Source organism: Melospiza melodia, chromosome 1 (genome assembly GCF_035770615.1).
Source record: "Melospiza melodia melodia isolate bMelMel2 chromosome 1, bMelMel2.pri, whole genome shotgun sequence".
NCBI lineage: Eukaryota > Metazoa > Chordata > Aves > Passeriformes > Passerellidae > Melospiza > Melospiza melodia.
Genome location: NC_086194.1, coordinates 29,205,192 through 29,224,119, shown reverse-complemented (window position 1 = coordinate 29,224,119; position 18,928 = coordinate 29,205,192). Strand labels below are relative to the sequence as shown.

Here is an 18,928-nt window from a genome sequence, read left to right as displayed (position 1 = left end):
TTTAATGGTCAGCAACTCAATTGCTATGTCTATTCTTCTACCTCTTGAGTGGGATAACCATGTTCTTGCAGAGAAATGTTTTGGAAAAAAGAACTTCAAAATAACAACAAAAACACCCCCAAACCAAAACACAACCCCCTAAAACCTCAAAAAAGTCCCGCCTTTCTTAATACCATTTATTCTATATTTTTCTATATAGAATGCTGACATACAGCAGGACAACAGAAAAATATTTTGAGCGAATGACAACAAATTTTAGTATCACAACCTCAATGTACAATTACTGAAGTACATGTGTTGCCTACTTTCATAATAGATGGGGTGGAACAGCAGCAATGACATTTCTTGCAGCTTCTTTTCCTGTCTGAGCTAGGGTTTTTGGAGCAGTTTATGTCAAAACACGTGATATACATAGTCTGTATGAAAAGATGTATATGATGCAAATAAACCTCATGGCAGCGACTCTTGCACTGATTCCTTTCCAGCAATGGAGACCTGCTGCGAGGCCTGAACATCAAGAAGCTCTAAGCCAAAGGGCAACAGCACACTTTAAACATGGGTATAATAATTAATGGTTTAGACATTCTTTAATTGACAGTAGAGAGATATGGGTGAGCTGGAAAAACCTTGCAAGCTCTGCAGCTGAACACAGGCATAAAAGGTACTCCACAGTTACAGACTGCCATGGTTAACACAGTGACGAGAAAATTGCTGGGCTGATGCATTGTGTAATTTGTGCCTGGCACCTGTGTTTTTTGCCATGAAAGGAGTTTCCCTGTTTGGTTGTTACATCTCTATAGGAGTCTTCTACTTCTGACAACAACTGTTATTGTGGATTTAATGATCTTGAAGAATCTGAAATTCAGTTATTGTTCACCTCACAGAGAGGTAAATAATAGCAGGATGAATAGCAGTCGAGCCACAGAGCTGCAGGACTCTGTAGAGAGGTCAGCGTTTCACAAAGTCTTTGTCCCTCTGAAAAGGCCTCTGTTCCCTAAAGTTCTATTATTTAAAATGTCTAATTTATAGTATTTTTATACTCTATTATAGAAATTATATCCACAAAAGTTGTATTTCTTTGTAACTTCCATAAGCATTTAATTTGGAGAGCATCTATTTTTTGAATTCTAGCTGCAAGTTTGCTTCAACCGGCCTTTCTAAATCTTAAATTCTGCCCACTTAAAAGATGCCCAAGACACCAAAGCAGAATCTCTGCAACTTACACTGTAATTCAATTGGGAATCTACAGCATCTGGGCTTTTTTACCTTCACAAAGCAGTAGGTCAGTTTTTCAAATTACACTATTTTCCTTAAATATTTGAATTGATTGCTTGAGCATTTCTTTGCTGTTGGACTTTGGAATATCCAGAGTATTCTAGGAAGGTATATACACCAAGAATATTTTTAGAAGATAATAACTGCATAGTTATTTTCTTTCAAACAAAATATTGGATCTGGTCTATATTTTCTTGGTCGAATTACATTTTTGCCAAAGACTGGCAAAGCCAGCAATGGTGGGTTGGTTGTAATCTGATGATAAAAATTATTTTTGTACACCACAAACCAGTGATACTTAGAATTCACATATGACACTTAAATCCTGAATTTAGAGATATACTGTTTAACAATATTTTTGCTTCTATGACATCTGTGGTGTTGGCACCTGAGACCTATGCTGAGATCCACTAGTGGATTATTTTTTTGGGCTGTAGGCAGTCTTAAATTTTGCTTCCACTGTGAGTGAGGAATGCTGAATGATTTCATGCATTGCTGTTATGCCACCTTGTGTGGCTGAGTACCTGAAGTTCTGCATGGTGCGCAGATTTTGGGTATAAGAGCAGTAGTCATGTACAGGTAATGGAAATGGAAAATATTGCAATTTGTCTTTTCATTACTGTGAGTAAAACTTCAGTTTTACTCTAATAAACTAAATTAATTAGATTAAAATAAATACTTTATATTTTTCTCTGAACAGTTCTATAAGAATGTGGATGTGTTTGCCACCTGTACATAAATCAATTAACTGCATGATTCAAAATCAAATAGTGATGTTCTCTAGCATTGGTATTTTATTCATTAATAGATCCCCTGCATTCCTATGGACTTGATGAGGTGATTATGAAAAACTGAATTAGAGTAATATAGGTAGCTGAAACAGTTGCCCTCTTTCAGGTGGAAATTTCTGATTTATCAGCAGAAACTTAGTAACTGCCTTTGAATCCTTGTTTCTGGCAAAGTAAAATAAAATTAGACTGGTGGTGATCACTCTGAGTTTCAAATTTTTCCAAGAAAATAGGATAAAATTTTCTATTCTGGTTTTTTAACTTAGGCTGACATTGCACAAAATCTTTACAATGACTTCAATTATTTTTAGTTTCACCTTAAACCACTTTTACTAAGTTCTTCTCCAGCAGGTTTTTTTTTAATTCTTTTCAAACCATGTGAAAATGGTAGATAAAAATTAACAGGTGATATTAAAACACTAATTGAGTACAATTTTCTTGGTAAGCAGTACTGACTTTCTCCCTAAGATCTCTAAAGAAATCTGTCAAATTATTTCTGTACAATTGTAACACTTAATGAGTCTGAATGAAACCTTATAAAATAGAAAACTGTGTTCCCTTCCCAACTCCTAATGTAGGCTGCACATTCTAATTCAATGAATAAGATTTATTTACATATATAATTATATAACTATATTTAATTTTATAAATCAATTTGATTTTATAAATATTTATATCTACTATAGTATATTTATATACACTGCATTTATACATGCAAATATACACTGTAACATGCATTATTTTTATGTATTTTGTGTGATAGATTTTTATATAATTTGTGTATAGTTTTTATATTTAAAATTATAAAAAGAAAAGGATATGTGAATTTAGTGCTACACTTTGCTTGGAAAATTCACTGTCTGTGAATATAAAAAGCCCCAAGGCAAATACAAATGCAGCTTATTGAAAATGTTTTTGACAATATGGTTTCACCAGATTTTTCAGTCCCCCACTTTTTTAAAAGTTACACTTTTTTGATGAAGATTAGCTATACAGTCAAAACAAAAGGATCTTTGATATCCATATGGTGAAGAAGCTTGTTTATAAAAAGAGACAGAGGTTTAAGTCTATATTTTCCCAGTCTGGAGCAATGCTAAAATCAACCCTGTGCTTTTGGTGCTGTTTTGGTTGGTTGGTTGGTTCTTTCCTGACTTTCTTTTCTGTGAGGAAATGCTTAAATAATAGCAGTGAATACCCTGCCATCACCCCTGGGCTATAATTTGACTTTAAATTAAGCTGGAATACTGTCAGTGTAGGAAGCAATGTAAATACACCTGGTGACTCTCTGCCAGCCCATTGGCTTGCAGTGGGAGTGCTGGTGGCAGGAGGTGTTTGTCTCTGTGCCAGGCCATGAGCAGGGATGGACGTGCACGCCCGTGGGCCAGGGCACATCTCAGTGCCTGGGAGGGGGCTCCCAGCAGAGGATCTTTCAGCACGTACTCTTATTAGATGTGTTCCCCACGTGAACCCAGTCAGATTTGGCACGTGACATTGTGGGTCACAGGAGATCCTACAGCACTTCTCCTGCAGATGTGTGAAGTAGAACATAAAAGGGGTGAGAAGGGCAAGGCAGCCTTTAATACAGGGCAAGTAGGCATCCTTCAGGCATTATATTTGCACTGGAAATTGCTTAAGAGCTCTTCTGAGCAAAGAAAATTACAGGGGATGGGACATGTGATGAGCTTAATTCTATGCAACTTGGCTAAAATTGAAATTCTGGCCAAAAACTAATAAAACAAGAAGTTGTCCTTTCTATTATTCTACATATTACATAACTTTTTTGTGCATTGTGTTTTTAATTTCCTTCTCCCATTCTTGCTTTTTTACTCTGTAATTTTTCATGTGTTCTTGATTTTATCAAGAGGTCCAAAAGAATTGTATAACTTCCTAAGGACAGAAACTAATTCTCCCTGCAGCATTACAATTTCATATGGGAAACAGTTGGAATTAAACACCTGTAAGCTATTGTCTGTATTTATTTGTATTCAGGAATTTGTTTAAAATATTTTAGTTGTGCATTTTTTAAGAGATTGCATACTGTATATCAGTTCTGGTGACTAGGATATAGAATATCCATTAATGTATCTATAACAATAATGAATATAATACATGTGAATGAACATACACATGCATACATAGTAATATGACAAAATTACTGGAACTTTTTTGTCTAGTGACAGTTTATGTGTAAGGACTGATTTCAGCATGTGTCAAAAGCTGTCATGAAGTGATGCTTTCAATATAAAATACTGAACCTTAAAACAACCAGTGTTGTTTTAAATATCCTCCCTTTCCAACATTATGCAACGTTGTTATAGAAGGAGATGGGTGAGGAGGTGGTGGTACTCACTTGATGGATATGGAAGCAGAAATAGCCAGGAAAATATTGCCAAAGATATTTTACTTTTAAAATACAGTTTTTAGGATGAGGAATGAAGATCTTCAATCTGATGCTTTCTCATTTTGTATTAAACCATGAGGCGAAGTTGTTTTTACCAACCACTGAATGTTCAGCTTAATATGTACCAGTGTTCTACCAGAAGTATGAAGTTTTTATATAGCTTTATAGAAAGAGCTTCACAAATAAATGTTATGGCTAATACATTTAGACAACTTAGACTTTTCTGTTTTGAGAGACTACGTAGTACATTTACAACTAAGTGAACAGAGAATGATTTTTGACAATAGTTGCAAACAAGATTTAATGTCAGACAAAGATTGGCCCAACCATCAGGTCCAAACTTTTTCTAGTGTTAGTGTACCATATTAACCCTTGAATCATTAATTTTGTTTGAAATTTTTCAGATTAGACTGAGAGTAATTAATAATAATGTTGGATTTTATCTGTCAAAAAATGAATACGTAAGCATAAGTGACTTTTATTTTAAGTGATCATTTGCTATTTTCTATTAAACAAAATGTCTTAAGCCATAACATGTTTATATAATGCACAATTTTATTGATCATAATTAGGTATCTTCATTTACTCTTTTTAGGTTAAATTTTTTCCGAGATGTTGCTGAGTTCAGAGTACTAGCATGTGGTGGAGATGGAACAGTGGGCTGGATTTTGGATTGCATAGGTAATCTACAGCCTTCACACACTTTTGCTTGCCTCATGGACTTCATTTTAATGGTCTTCCTTATGTACCAATGCATGGATTCAGCTATTTCAAGCAACAGCTTGTTCATTTAAATTTTTTAAATGTGCTAGTTTGGGACATGATTATTTTTAAGGGTACTCCAATAATGAAAGTTATTTAAAATCTCTAGACAAGTTTCTGGATTTCCTGAAAGCAAGAAATCTGAATTAATCTATTTCAATTTGAATTTGAAGACTATTCACCAACTGAATTTTCTAATTTTAAGAAAATTTAATTTAGGTCACTTGCTTTTTTTGGTTACCAAATTTTTGTTTTTACTATATTATCCCAAAATCAAGATAATGTATTAAGAGGTAATTCAGTTTTTGAGTTCTTTCAGTCAGTTGTCTGCAAAGTCCTCTTTAAAAATGATAAGAAATGCCCACAAGTCTAGTTATTACAGACTTAATCTTCTCAAAGATTATTAAGGAGGATGTCTTCCACATCACATGATCATTTATTTGGTGTTAGGCTGCAGAGAAAAATAGTGGGCATGTGTTACAGTGAAAATTAGGAAGTGGATCAAGACAGGTCAAAAGACTCAACTTAAGTTTTAACTGAAGTGTTTAAAAGTGTATGCTTTGTGGGGGACCAGAAAAGTTCACTGAACTTGATGTCATGAAGGAATGATAGCAAAGGAATATTTCTAATCTTGGTTGGAAAAAATTCTTTTGCAAATGCAAGCTACTGCAAGTAGCTCTCAAGTAGCTTTCAGAGTCATAAATTAATGTACAGAAACATCAAGTGCATTGCCTAAACTTGGAAGCAACAAAGTTTTGCAGCTTTTTATTGTGTCATCAGTTTTTTCATGAGGTCTAAAATGTCATGCACTTATTTTCTCTTTCAGTAATATACTATGTTCTGCACCATTTTTTGTGGTATAGAACTAAGAAATTACTTCAAGAATCCAGGAACCATCTTTTATCATAGGTGCAGAAAAGATATATTCAATACTGCTTTTTAGGGGGCAAAAGCACTTTAGCATTTAAAGTGTAAGGGTACACCTGTTTCTAAACACTTTCTAATTTGGTCTTCCCTGATCTCCAGATATACAAAGAGCTTTAGCTGAGAGCACAGCAAGAAAAAAGAAAGTTAAAAAAAGAAAAGAAATAAAAAAATAAATAAAAGGAAAAAATAATTCTCATCAATTTGAAACTTTAAAAAGTTTTCTTTAATCACTCTATTAAATATTACATTCTCTGTAAGATTTCCATTAAAATGGTTATGTGAATGGTAAATCTTTCTAAAATATTGATAAATATTGATTTCACTGCTACATCCATTGTATAAACTCCTGCTGATTATTGCTGATAATTGAGCAAAATTCTATAAACAAAATAACTGATTAATTAAATATAACTTTTTAACTAGACATGCTATTCATACACATTAAATGGGAAATTTGACAAATTATATATTTGAAATATATGTTCCAGTTTTCAGAGAGGCTGTGTTTCTTGACAAGGGTTTTCTCATTGGATTTTGAAAAGATCCTTGGGCTTACAATGCTACAAAAATACCAGTAAAGACTGAAAAGATGCTATAAATTCATTCATTTCAAAGCATTGTTTAATAAATAGCAAATTGCTACTTGAAGACTTGATCAGACAGGTCAGTGCTCTCTTTGGAGGTTTAATTCCTGGTGGGCAAACCTATCTAAGGTCTTGTGTTAGTTCCAGTGACTTGTTGGTGGTGGTGCTCAGGTGTAGACACAAATCCAGGTGAATACACAGTTTCACACAAATTTGGTCACCCAGGTGACAAAGTAGAAGGTTCACCTCATTATTCACGCCCTTAACTATCACTCTTCTGCATTCACAGCTGGGAATGGCAGAGCTGAGAACTAGAGCAAGAACAACATATTCACTCTTGGAAAGATCTTGAGTATCATTTTTCATGAATGTTTGTCATATTTATGCTTTACAAAGTCCTAATGATAACAAAGGAGTCAATTCAGATTACAAAATCCTTATGATAATAAATGAGTAAATGAGGATTAAGGGTTGAATATCCAGTGGAGAAGGATATGGACTGACAAAGTGGACTGACTTGGTGAAATGCCCATTGCAGAGCAGGCAGCATGATTTCATATACAAAGCAAGTCTTTCACTGAAACAAAACCTAACACAGTTATATAATACCATGCAATTAGATCATTTTTTTTCCTTAGTTGTGTTTTTTTCCTTCTTTATTCACAGAGAAAGCGAACTTGATTAAGCATCCTCCTGTTGCTATCCTGCCTCTTGGGACTGGCAATGATTTAGCAAGGTGTCTGAGATGGGGAGGAGGTAATCAAAATGCAATCTGTTATTGAATTAAAATTTAAAATAAATTTTTATCAACATTTACATTTGGATTTGTTTTTTCATAAAGAGCCATTATCACTTTCTCTATTTTTGGAATGATCTGTTTATAATTGTTGTATGCACATGTAAGATATCAAAGGTTGCAGTCACACTTCATACCTTGTTTGTAGCTTCTACTGACACCAAAAACGTTCCAAGGTGTAATAAGAATCGTGTATAGCTGTTTGGTTGGCATTTTACCATACATATTCCAGTTGTCTTAAACGACTTTTAATTGTGACTGTTCTGAAAGGATTACTGAAAATATCTAATAATGGGTTAGGAGTAGTTAATATTTTTTAATCTTTAAAAATATTAAATGAAAAGCATGTCTTAGCCTCGGACTAGTTCCTTTGATCCACAGAGGATTCCAGACAATGTGCTGTGGTACTATTTATTAGAAAATGAGAAGGCAAAGAATGCTGAAAGAAGAATATTTAGAAAATCTAACCTTTAACACCCTTTGCATCCTTTGCTGAGTGTATGGATACTTACTCTCAGCTCCTCCAAAAAACTCCATTCAGAATCCATATTACAGGATAACTTGAAAGATACACAAGGAAGAAAATCTTAGAAAATATTCAGTCTGTGGTGAAAACACCTCACTTTATGGGCTCATAGCCAGGTCTATTTCAGGTCCTGGTTGTTTCAGTTGAGATGTTTTGTATTTGGAACTTGGTTGTTTTATTTGGAGATTCTCAGCCTTTGCAGATATCTTACTTCTTCTGTCTCATCAGTTTCCTTTCCAAATGTCTGCCTTGTTGCCAGATAGTCTTTAGCAAATTCTCAGTAGTTTCCATGCTATAGCACTTTGTTAACCATAATGTTCTGTCAAATCATTTGAAAACCTCCTCTATTTTATCTGGCACAACTGTTGATTGTTTACATTCTCATAATCTTAGGGGAAAAAACAAAAACAAATGAGACAAAACCTATTCAAATCAGCCTTGCTTAACTTCCTGAATTGTTCATAGATCCATAGAATAACTGGAAGAGGTCATAGGAAGTCACTAGTGCAGTCTGTTCTAAGTAGGGTCAGCCATGAGAACACTTAAATACATTAGCTGGGACATGTCCCTACCTTCACTTTTATTTTTGTTCTGTAACTTAAGTGATTCTATTTGGACTAAAGTAGAGAAAACAGTAGGGAAATATTCTGTGTTTCATCATTCTTTGCCAAGTTGTTTTGTGGTGAACAATACCATAGTACAGATTTTCTGGAATTTCCATAGATGGGAAAGGAGACAGGGATTCCAGAAACTAAATTTCTGGTGAGTGATCTCAAGGATGCAGAGAAATGGAATGGTGCATGCTGCTGTCATGTGGTGGTTGGCAGTAACTAGCAGAAGCGTGCTAGGCAGCCATGAACAAATACATCAGCAATGGGTTTTGAGCAAGAAGGCTTTGAGTGGCTTGCCCTGCTAAAGCTGTTAATAACACAGCAGTACATGCAGCTTGAATAGGAAATCTTGTTTTTTCTGCTTTGAGGAAGTACTGAATCCCCAGATCTTAGCTATCTATGACTAAGTTGTTTGTTTTGAATAATATTCAGACTTGATAATGTCATGTAGTAAAGCCTCCACAGTTTTTCTTCATGCACACGTGTGTGTTGTATACACTCATGAGGGCATAAACAAGTTTTCTACTCAGTTTAGTGAATTACATGTGAGTGCTTATTTGCAACAAAGAGTAAGTTCTCTCTACAAAGCAGGATGAGGCTCATGAAGAAGTTGTTGAGATAATCAAAAATGTTACTTTTGCTTATAAAGTTATCAGATATGAATTTGAAATTCTGGATTTGTTATGCTAAACCAGATTGAAACAATCAATGAAAATTAGAAGTTGGCTTTTAACCTTTCAGTGTCTTGTCAGGCAAAACAGCAATATGTCTCTTTTCCAGAAATTTTGAAATCAAAGGAATTTGAATATTAATTTCTCATCAAGAACATTTTGCGAAGTACAACCTTTGCTTTATGGAAAGTTCAAGAGATTCACAAAGTTTGAAGATTTAATTGTTTTTTTCATCACAAATTTGATGTCCACTGAAATATATTGAATTACTCTAAATTTACATGCTTAATTAGCTTTGTATTTGTGCTTCTTTTAATGACAAGTGCTGGAAAATTGTCAACATTTTAAGCAGAATCCTGCTTTTAAGGTTTTATAGGCATTGCTTTCATTTTTCCAGTCACAGTCATAGAATATTGTGAGGTGGACGAGATCTTTAAAGGTTAGTTAACTAGTCCAGCCCTCCCTGCAATGAGCAGGGGCATCTTCAATTAGATCAGGTTGCTCAGAGTACTGTTCAGTCATCTAGAAAGAGAAAAAAAAGTAATGAAACTTTATTATGCTTGATTAAATAACTGGGTTTATGTTTTGCTAGGGTATGAAGGTGAGAATTTGATGAAGATCTTAAAAGACATTGAGAACAGCTCAGAGATTTTACTGGACAGGTGGAAATTCGAAGTAATACCCAATGATAAAGATGAGAAGGGAGACCCAGTGCCTTACAACATCATCAATAACTACTTTTCTATTGGCGTGGTAAGACTTATGTTTATCCTTAAGTGATTTTCTTTTTCTGTTTTGAATAAATATTTGCATTACATGCCTTCAAATGAAGAACTGTTGGCTAGAGATCATTTATAATCTTGTTGTTTTGCTAGTGAAATGAATACATTGATGACTGACAGTAATTTGCATAAATTTACTTGCTCACATTCAAACCTGAATTATTTTTCAGGACCTTCTACCTTCCCATTTATAAAGAAGATATTTGTGTTGTTCATAATGGTTTATGAGCTGCTATAATACTAAATTTATATTGTCAGTTTGAAGGTTCTATAAAAATATAAAGGAAAAACAAATCACTTAATAAGAACTCTTAAGTAATATTTTCCATTAGCATTTACATAGTCAAGTAACTGTTTAAAGGAACTGTTGCATTCTTTATTTCTTCAGGGCTGTTTTAAATAAGAAAACAATAATACAAAAAAGAAAGCCTCTTCTTGGTATCTTCTTGGTTCTGCCTTGTAGGGAAGTGAAGTTCACTTCAAATTCACAGTTTGAATGAATTAGAAGGAAAAGGATTTTAAGCAGCTCTTCATGTCTGAGGAACTGCATCTCTGATTGTGTTTCTCTGTGGTTTTCTATGTAGTATCTACGCTTCTTAATGTTAGCAGAATTTCTTTATTCATATTTTATTTGTGATTTGTAGTGAATTTCTGATGCTATTCTGAGGAGTCATTACTTCATACCTTATTGGGTTTTTCCTGGGTGATTCTTCCTGCCTACATGCCGAAACCTACACTTGATTGAATTACGCTCTCTTTTAATTTTTACTGTTTTTCAACGCACTGTGAAAACTAATGATGACCTACAACATATTGCACATTGCCTCATAGATTCTTGCCAAATAATAAGCACAGTCTCTAATCCAACATGAATGGAACTTGCTGTATGAACTTTTTAATGGTATGGCAGAAATTGTGCTTAATAACAAACAATCTAAATAGAAAGGACGGGAGAGTAAAACTAAATAAAACTGTGCTTGACATGGAACTCTTGATGTTTTAGAGCCATAATTCAGGTTGGAAAGGATTGCAGGAAGTCATTAGTTCTAAATAAGGTCAGCTGTGAGAGCAGATCATATTGCTCAGGGCATTATCCATTTAGATTTTAAAAGCCCCCAAGGATGGCACAGCCTCTTTGGGCAACCTGTTGTGGTACTTGACTGTCCTTATGATGAAAATGGTTTGAGTTTTTTTGGGTTTTTTCCCCTACATCCTGTCTGATCTCTCATTTCAACATAAATTATCTGTCTCACATCCTCCTGTCATATGTGCCACTGTGAAGAGTCTGTCTTTGTCCTCTTGATACCTCCTCATAGGTAGTTGTAGTCTGCTATTAGACCTTTCTGGAGGTGCCCTCTTACCTGTTAATCACCTTATCTAGTCAGTCTTTTTTTTTTTTTAAATCTCTCCAGCAATCAAGACCATAATATCCCAAGCTAGATACAAGAATACAAGATACTAGCTGGGGTAGCTAGTGTTCAAAACTTTGCTGAAGTTGAGCATAACATCCCTTGCTGTCTCCTTATCTACAAATCTAGTTGTTTTATCATAGGTACCAGTCTGAAAGCAATTTACCTCTTGGAAGGAAAATGATACACTAAGTTGAAAGGAATGCTGGAGACAGTAGCATGTGTACGTGAAAGGTTTGATTAGTATGTTCAAGCCAAAAAAGCCCTTTTTTTCCTGTGGCAATCTCAAAGCTCTGATATGTACATAAGTACTGTGCTATGTCCAAGTACAGAGAAAAAGGTAAGAAACAGAGATGTATGTGTAATCAGCTGTGAATGAATGTGAGTAATGTTCAACGTATGGAAACATAAAGCACGGAAGGACCATAAAAAGCGGACGCCAAACCATGTGTCAGTTTCAAAGCAGGAGCTAGAAAACATCTAAGAGCAATGTAGAATAAGATAAAGATTTTTCAATTGCTCACATCCATCATTCTGTCAGGATGGCAAGATACCAGAAGAGAAGTTCCATCTGCTTCCTAATAATACTGGAGTCACTGATACGAGCTAAATATCCAAGAAAAACGTGCATTATAGTCAAATCATATTTGCTCTAAAAAACAAAGATACCATCACCCCAAGAAAAACCAAACCAAAAAACTCTCTTCAAGAATATAGTAGGGTGATCTGAAAATGAAAGCTTGGCTTGGAAAGTCGCAGCTTTGGGGAGCTGGACAAACGTAGCTGGTAGTGTTAGAGGACAAATGAGGAGGCATGACAGAGATGGGAAACATCAGGCCAACTGTCCAACAGTGGAAAGTTCACTTACTGATGTACTTTAGAGAAAATAAAAGTTATTTTCCCCATAATCTACCCAACCAGCTTTAATAGTCGTACATTTATGCACTAGGTTGATATCCCAGTGACCATCAGAGACAGAGTTCAGTAATGTCAGTATGGTTTTGTTATCACAGACTGTATTCTTGGGCTTGCAATGCATTTCTGCAGTTGCTGCAGTACTGGAATTTCAGTCTTGTCACTTCATTTTGCCAACTTGCTGTTCCTATAATCAGAGGGAGTGTGTGTGTGTGTGTGTGTGTGTGTGTTGACAGAGTATTTCATTGGACATATTATTTGTCATGGTTAACGTTTTCCTATGGATAAAACAGTTTAACTTTTGCTGCTTTCTTCAAGCACGCAGCTGCATACCATTAATGGTGGCTCAACAGGTATATGTGGACAGGTGCTTCAGATAAACCTATGTTTGTAACACACCTGGTTTCTTTTACCCTAGCTATTATTTTTAATCTTTATCTCAAGCCTGTAAAAAAACCAAAAAAACCCCAAAATGCCAACACTTCACTAATCTAATGCTGTCTTAGAACAGGGAAGTATTTTCACAAAATCAGTAATAATTCTTCAGTTCAATGCTTGAAATTACCTCCTCCAAAATAGCCTCAAAATAACACCCAAGCAAACAAAATTATCCTCAAACTGAATTGCCATATACTCATGACTCTATGCATTACTCAAAGAACAAGAGGAAAAAAGTGGATAATGATACCCTAAAAAGTAAATCCTATCTTTGCAGACAATTTTTCTGAAGTCTACTCTCAGATTGTGCCTAGATTGAGCCATTTTCTTCAGTGATGCAGTCGTGGTAAAGCATAAATTCACATTGTTAATTATAAAATGGATGGGCCTATATTCTATTCACAATAAATATACTCAATTGAAGGACACACAAAACAAGATAAACATGGAAGATGGTGAAATAATCATGTGCTGATTGAGACCTGGGCAGCAACCATGGAAGATGAGTGACCAACAGACAATGGGGCAAACTCTCACATAAAACCAAAGCAGGAAAGCAACGTGAGAACATTTTTACCTTGAGAAGGACTTCCATGTGTGCTGTTAGGAAACTCCATAATGGCATGGCCAGGAACTTTACACAGTGCTAAGGTATGAAGAAAGAGTTCTTTTAAACTTGGGGATAAGTAGCTTAGTTGTCAAGCAATGCTGTATTGTTGATACTAGTCACTGAAAAGGGAGTGACTGTCAAGGCTGTTTATCTTTTATTGGGAAGTTTGTGAAGAATGTCAAATATGTAGGGAAGCTATATTGCTTATTTTTAGTGCTTCTCAAATGATAGTCTCAAAGTGAGACAAAATAGGTGTTTTGATAAGGGAAGAAATGCATCATTAAATGTTCCATTTTGATTGAACATTAGAAACCTTGGCTTCCACTAAATGCTTAGTTGAAAGGAGCACGTGGAAGGGGGAAGAAATCATCTTACATACTTAGGGGTAGGAATGTGTGAGAGAGCACAATATCTTTCCTTTCTGTGCTTTCTCTTCCAGGTGGGTATTCAAGAGACATGAAATCATGCAATATCTATGGTGAAGTTCTTTTAAAAAACATCTCATTGCTATTTGATATCTCACAATAAATAATTCTTATTCTTAAAGATAGATGAGTTTTTCAGAAGCTCCTCCTTGATTGGAGCAAATTGCTGTAGGCCAAACTAAAGGCATAATCGTAGTCGCCTGAGAACCTGGAATCTGGATTTTTACATTTTTATGTAAACTACTTCAAAATATTAATTAAAAACAATTATTGGATTCAGACAATGGCTTATCTCAAAAAAGGTAACAATTTTTAAACTAAACAACTCATCTATTTCCCATTGACTTTCCTGTTAGTTACTAATATCTCTTTTTATTGTTTTCCATTTTGTGGGTAATAATGCTGAAAGAAGTTATGAATAGATGTTAGGATGTGAGTCCTAAAGTAGGTTTTCCAAAAGCAAGCATAATTTTGAATTTACTGTTCTGCCACTGAATTAGCTTAGAGTTTAGACTTTATGGAGCCATAATTAGGTCAACATGAATCAGTACTGAGGATCTTTAACCGTAAACATTTTCTTTCTGTTTTCTTTCTTTTTTTTACTGTTTGAATAAATCATAAATTTATCTGATGTTAATAGGAGATAAAATGTTATCAGTGCTGTTTAACTATCACTTGAATTTTTGTAATTACATAGTGTATTGCAGAGCATATGCTGCTAAGCCCATTGCAGCTCTGTAGGTAGACTGTTGGAGCATCATAAACTGAACTTGAAAACATCTGCATTGTCTTTTGGTACAAGTTTGTATATAAAGAAATATTACTGAGCTAGACTTTAAGGAAAATTATACTAGATAAAGTGTGGCACAGTGCAGCCTTCCCTATGTTAAAACAGTGAATACTGTTCTAAAATGAAAGCAGTTCTCACTGGTGTTTGGGTAAAATTCAAGGTGTAAGAATAAACCAAATGATATGGTACTTACTGGTATTTATAGAAGACAGAAAAGGTTATACTAGCAAAAAGGATTATATTAGCAATCATGTATCCTTGTGTTCAACTTCAAGTGTTCTGTATGAATTACTGATTAGGTAACTCTGATATTCATCTCTACTTTCTTCCTCTTGGGCCAGATTCCATTAAAATTTTTGGACTTTTGTTTTTGACCAAGTTGTAGGTATGTTACATATGTAAAGAACATAGATATTGTCTCTGTTCACACTGAAGTGATTGCCTGGTGTTCTGGCTAGGAGGACTGCAAGGGTTGCTGCCCTTTAGGAAACCAGCAGTCCCTTAGAGCCTTATATTCTTTGTAGATCCAGAATTGCTTCTCCCTTATCTCCACTGATCACCTGAATACATGCTTTAGGGTAAGCCTACTTAGGACCTTTGCTGTTGGTGCTCTTTTATCTACATACGCTAAAAAGTCGTTTTCAGCAGAAACAAGTTCCTTAGGAAGCTTAAAGCTACAGCTGATCTTATTCAGATTATTTCATTTGCACGAGGTATTTAGGATATGGAAAACATCTGATCTGTCTACTTACTGACACAGGATTTAAATAAGAAACTTCCAGCTTCCCTTCAGCTGAAATTTTGACTACGTGTGCAAACACATACCCAAGAACATATTGGAGGGAAAAAAATGCTCTAGGACAGCAATTAAGAGAGTAACCTGGAAGAGAACTGGGATATCCAGATTCCTGTTCCATCTGTTGTTTTTGTCCATTTGATTAACTTGTACATGGAAATTCAGAAACTTAAATTACTCTTTCCTGAAATCAGTAGGTAAAATTTTTTATGGCTAAAAGAGAACTTAGGGAAGTAGAAAACCTCAGTCTTTCATTCAGTCTTTACAACATGTGGTAATTGATTTCATTGCAATATGGTGATATTCTCACTTGGATGATCTACAGCAAAAGTATTTTTTGCAAGTGTTTTAAGTTAAGGCAGTAACGATAGTTGAATGTGCCTGGAAATGTTCTGTAAGTTCTTTGAGAAACAAGGCAGTATTATATGCTGGATTAGTAAAAAAATAGCAATTATCACATAGAGGGGAAATATCATTAATACTAGTAAGTAATACTCCGATCAAGATGTGTTCTCTGAGGAATTATTTTCATAAGGTAGTAAAGGTCTATGACAAAGACAAGTGGACTTTTATGACACCTAGTATGTTACTATCCAAATGCACTATCAAATAGATATTTGGGGGCTCATGATTTAATATTCTTCAACCTTAACCAGTCACTAAGAGCCTCTAATTCTGCCAGTAGGGAAAAATATGACTTCTTAATTCTCATAATCATAAATTTGAGCTTATTATGAGTCTGCTTCCCCATCACTACAGTCTAAGTCATCAACCTACACTTCCATTATACCTTCTTTTTTTTGTTTTTGCAAGACTGGGGAAAAAAAGTTAGAAATATCTTACATAGAAGCAGTATTTTTTGTTTTCTCAAGAAAGGACATTCATTAGCATCAACAGAAACGTTGACTACCAGAATTTTAAGTCTCAAATATCAGAGTCTTAGGCACCTCTAACTGACCAGGGGATCACATAATCTTTTTTTTTTATATTATTTTATTATCTATGTTATTTTGTGGTATATTTATTATTACAAAAAAAAGTGTTTATTATTGTATATAATATTTACTGCTGTGAATGAATTTAAGTTTTATGTTGGCCCCATGTTTTGAAATTTTAAAGCTTCGTAGCATTTTGCTATTCGTGGTGGTAAATAGGAATTTATTTTCTGCATAGGAAAATATCCTGAGGATATTTGCTGATTCAATGCAGAATTTAAGTGCATGCACATCTTAACACTGATGCAATGTGACATTTAAGTATGTGTTTAAACTTTCCTGATCTAATGAAGCAGTTAAATACTTGGGTAATTTTTTAAGCATTTTTTGCATTTTCACTAATATGACTGGACAAATGCATATGTTGAATTCTGGGCATTTGGTGTAAACTGATTAATTATTCAAGTGGGATTTTTAGGTATACATAACTAAAAATGATGTTTAGTGGTTTGCTGAACTAATATGAACATAAACACATGCCTAAGTGATTTTGTGAATCCTAATCATCACTTTGAATGTGCTAATGGAATGCTGTGATATATTGCATTATTTCTGTGCCAAGGAGGGAAAGAACACTTCGTTGTAAACAGTATTACTGCTTTGTAATCCAAAACACTTTTTTCCTGCAAAAAGGGTTAAGAAAATGAACAATTAATCCATGTGTGAATTCAAATGTAATATTACAAGATCCATATTGATACTGGGCTTCTCATAGTCTCAGTCATGTAGCCAAATCTGTAAAAATACTTGCTGTATCTGTGGGGAGAACTCTGCTCTTATTCTGAAGGAGCATGTTCAGAACACTTTAATCCCAGATTTGAAATACTGCTGTATTGGAATCATTGATAGTTCAGTCTATTATGTTGTTTAATTTCCTCACATTGCTAATTTTTGCAAATTATTTATTCTTACAGGTTTTGCTACTGGCATGTTTGAACCTTCTTAACTCTTTTCAGCTTTATTGCTGAAATATTGAAATTCTTCTGCAGAAATTGTTGGATATAATACATGGCAAATATGATGATGCAGGGTTTTTTGTTGCAGGCGGTTGGTTTTTGCATATGACAGCCTATACTGCATGCCATGGAAAGCTGGCTCTGTAGAATAATTCAAAAATAAGAAGCTATAGGAGGCTCTTTGCAGGTTTCCTCTCAGTAATGTGCTGCAGCATTTCCCTGGACATGGAGAATGTGAATTACATAACTGAGATACACTTAGTCTTAGGTTTATCTTAGTCTTAAGTCTTACTGCAACATTGTTGGTAGAGTTTCCTGTTAAGTAGTTTCTTCCTGCCAGGGTGGATCTGGATTTTACCTTCTAAATCCCTGCCATCATATTATTCTACCATTTATAATGTATATTGGGGCACCCTAGCTGAGAGTTGTACTGCACTGCACGGGATATGGGAAGTACTTCTGTGCAGAGAACTAAAGTTTTGTAGCTTACTCTACTGTGTTATAAGTCTTACTACTACAAAAGAAGAATGATTGCCTGAGGTACCATTTCTTTTATTTCTTATAAGTGTAAAGAAATTCAAATAATTGAAATTGTTCTTCCTATTTGATTGGTCATTTATTTATTTTTATTTTAATGCTAAAGTGTAATTTTCTGCCAGCAAATGCTGTAACTTTCTGAAAATATTTACATATATCAGATAAGTTTATTTAGACTTGTGTGTGTGATTCCTGTTACAGTGCTGTAAGAATACCTAGGTTTGTGCTGAATTCACTGTGGATTTTGTCAGGTTCAGTGAAAATACAGTTCTGTGGGCTATATTTAAAGTAGCAAGTAATTTTGCTCAGTAGGAGTGTAGCAATTGGTGCTGAGTCCCTTCTGTCTGCAAAACACGTAGTTTGGGAATCTTAATTCAAACTGGATATGGTCTGTTCCCCTGCTATGAACTGTCCTAAACATGGTTGTCCTAAAGTGACCTAAATGACTGGTCATTGGTTTAGCTGCTGTGTCCTCATAATATGGGAGGACCATGCTGGCCACATTAAATGTGTTATCTTGCAAAGATATCTGGCTGACATGCACCATTCTTTGCTTCAGAGAGAATCACAGGAAGTAGCAATGTTTTGCTAGTAAATGTAATTACTTCTCTACAGTTTCCCAGTGAACCTGGAAGAGTCAAACAGGTATACAGTGTGTCTAACTTTGACTTATCATCCTCCCCTTCTAGTTTCCCATGTAGATTGTTTTTTCTTCTGTCATTTTAGGTATTTGAGATTCATTTAACTTTTCATGATGTGGTGAGAACTAGGATGAAAACTTTGAACTAAGAAAGGGTTTCTTGTTTTAGATTTATGAGTATCTCATGCACTTGCTAGTACTTACCACCCATTCCTGTCAGCAAATTATTCTTCTGGCATGGAATCAAAGGCCTAAAAAGTGACTTGTTTCCTTAGTCGGTAAAACCTTTGAGAA

The 18,928-nt window shown here is 34.8% G+C and overlaps 1 protein-coding gene across 7 annotated transcripts in view; it reads left to right on the top strand.

Annotated features, from left to right (window-relative positions):
- Nucleotides 1–18,928, top strand: part of DGKB (diacylglycerol kinase beta) — a 377,865-nt gene that overhangs the window by 178,035 nt on the left and 180,902 nt on the right. For all 7 annotated transcript variants that reach the window (XM_063152328.1, XM_063152337.1, XM_063152375.1 and 4 more), the window contains 3 exons: nucleotides 5,060–5,145; nucleotides 7,404–7,493; nucleotides 9,934–10,094. In XM_063152328.1, coding sequence (XP_063008398.1) covers nucleotides 5,060–5,145; nucleotides 7,404–7,493; nucleotides 9,934–10,094 — 337 coding nt within the window. The remainder of the gene's footprint in view (nucleotides 1–5,059; nucleotides 5,146–7,403; nucleotides 7,494–9,933; nucleotides 10,095–18,928) is intronic.